This window comes from Bacidia gigantensis (genome assembly GCF_019456465.1).
Source record: "Bacidia gigantensis strain McMullin 20006 chromosome Unknown contig_34, whole genome shotgun sequence".
Lineage (NCBI taxonomy): Eukaryota > Fungi > Ascomycota > Lecanoromycetes > Lecanorales > Ramalinaceae > Bacidia > Bacidia gigantensis.
This window is the reverse complement of record NW_025408610.1, coordinates 29,492-31,811: the sequence shown is the minus strand read 5'-3', so window position 1 is coordinate 31,811 and position 2,320 is coordinate 29,492. Positions and strand designations below refer to the sequence as shown.

The window sequence follows — 2,320 nt, the reverse complement described above, 5'->3', positions numbered from 1 at the left end:
TGCTTATCCCCGCTATGGATTAATATTAAATGAAGCTACTAGAGGGGTTTTCTGACTCTGATAGATATTGGGCATCCATCGCTGACGATAGTACCGGATCTGAGGATACTTTTCGTCTATTACGTGTATGGATGGAACACTGTTCAAAGTATCATCAAAGGTGCCGGCAAGTGCTTAATGAAAACCCATATCTACCGACCAGAGTACTTGATGTTGGCGACAAGAACGGCAAAATCTGTAGACTTATATCAGGAGTGGGTCTACGAGGACATTATGCTACGTTAAGCCATTGTTGGGGAAAGCATCCGCCGTTGACCACTGAACGTGACACTTTACAGTCACGAAAGACTTGCATTGAGGATTCCATCCTACCGAAGACATTCAAAGATGCTGTGCTTGTCTGTCGTCACGTATGCATTAAATATCTTTGGATTGACTCCCTCTGCATTATACAGGACTCAAAAGAGGATTGGATCGCTGAATCGGCCAAAATGGGCGATACCTATGGCAACTCAACCGTCACGATTGCGGCTGACTCTGCTGAGGACAGCAGCAAAGGGTGTTTTTTCCCGCGAAATGCTTTGGGCATCAAACCATGCATGGCAAAAGTGTTCGGCAGGTTCTGCATAATTCAACGACATGCAAATGACGTGGAAGAGATATTTGGTAAAAGTATGACTGTTGGCTTGCCTCTTCATGAGCGTGCCTGGGTCTTGCAGGAGCAAATACTTGCATGTCGGACGATTGGTTTTCAAAAAGATCAGGTACACTGGAGATGCAGCAACCTTTTAGGCGTAGAAGCACACCCTCAGGGTCTTCCGGGAATGCCGCACCAATTACAGGATTACCGGAGTCATCTACAAGGCATCATTAATGGCACAGGATTGTATCCTGGACTCCGGAAAACAGAAGCTTATGGTTTCTGGTATCGTTCCGTAATGGACTTCACAACGCGAAAGCTGACCATACCAAGCGACAAGCTTGTTGCAATCTCAGGCATTGCCAGCAAAATGGCTGTTTCGGTCAAGGATGACTACATCGCTGGGCTCTGGAGAAGTGATATACATATCGGTTTGTTGTGGGTGGCCGGTGGAACAATAGGTTTTCCAATGGAACTTCCTGCACGGAGAACGGAAACTTACCGAGCTCCATCGTGGTCATGGGCTTCGATTGAGGGCTTCATTTCATATACGCACGTAATACCGAGCCTAGATGTTCCAAAGGAAGTCTTAAAACAGCCGTTACTCGATATAATCGATTACGACATCAATCAGTCAGCTGTACGAAGCTTGTCAAGTCAAGAAACCTTTGCAGCGATTCGAGCCAAAGGATACCTCCTTCGGATCAGAACTTGTGGGGAGAGATTAGTTAAAGCTAAAGGGGAACTTGTTGGTAGCGAACCCGAATATGGACAACAAGGAGGCCAATCAAATTCAGCCACCTTTTTTCGTGGTCTAGGATTCTTCTATCCAGATGAGTCCTGCGACAGGCATTCTATCGAAGGTCTCTGTGCACCAGTTGCATCGGTAGAACAATCGAACTGGTGTCTGATTCTTAAGGCTGAAGAAGGAGAGCGTCATACATACAGCCGTATAGGACTTGGCCAGCTTGATGTTGAGGGAATGACAGAATTTGAGGGTCTTGAAGGTCCTTCGGCCACCGAGTTCACTATTGTCTGATCAAATTTTGTGACGACCTTGATTCAAACTCGACAAGTTTACATGGCTTGTAGAAACACTAGTCTTAGGGTTGGGTAACACGTCTAATCCAAAGGACACTAGAATCTGGGTTGAGATCTTTAGCACAACCAACGGTTTAATCGCGTTATTAAAGACGAACATTATGAGAAATCGACTTTCTAAGAGACCTAAGGAAGGGAAACACATTTAGGATTCGTGTAATAATGTGCTCTTGCAGGTCTTTGCACCATCTCTTACACCTTTTTGTGCCAGTAAATTCCTAGGCTCGTGACGCAGTATTTAGAGGCTAATCGGGTATGCCTTACTCTCTTTACATAGCTCCTACATGCGATTCAATTCAGATGTATATAGTGGCGTAGCTTGTCAATTATTATGCTGCTAAGAACGACCGTCTTAGTGCATCGATGGACTAGCGGCTTCGACCACAGTTTATCCAGGAAAGCGTCAAAGCCAGGTCCATTGCTGGTAGCCGCATATTATCCAGAGTTGATGCGACACCATCTTGGGTAGGCGTGTAGCCACCTCGCTCGGATAAGACATGTTCCAACATTGACGCCAACAACCAACACTTTTGTTTCTTAAGCACACTACAGCGCAAATAGAAGGATCTGTTATGATTC

General features: G+C 45.5%; 1 protein-coding gene across 1 annotated transcript; it reads left to right on the top strand.

Annotated features, from left to right (window-relative positions):
• Positions 1–491: 491 nt before the first annotated feature.
• On the top strand, positions 492–1,679 carry KY384_000003 (uncharacterized protein; the record flags this gene model as incomplete). The annotated part of the gene is made up of 1 exon (XM_044808541.1): positions 492–1,679. The coding sequence occupies one exon, from the start codon at positions 492–494 to the stop codon at positions 1,677–1,679; it is 1,188 nt and encodes a 395-aa protein (XP_044665693.1).
• Positions 1,680–2,320: the final 641 nt, after the last annotated feature.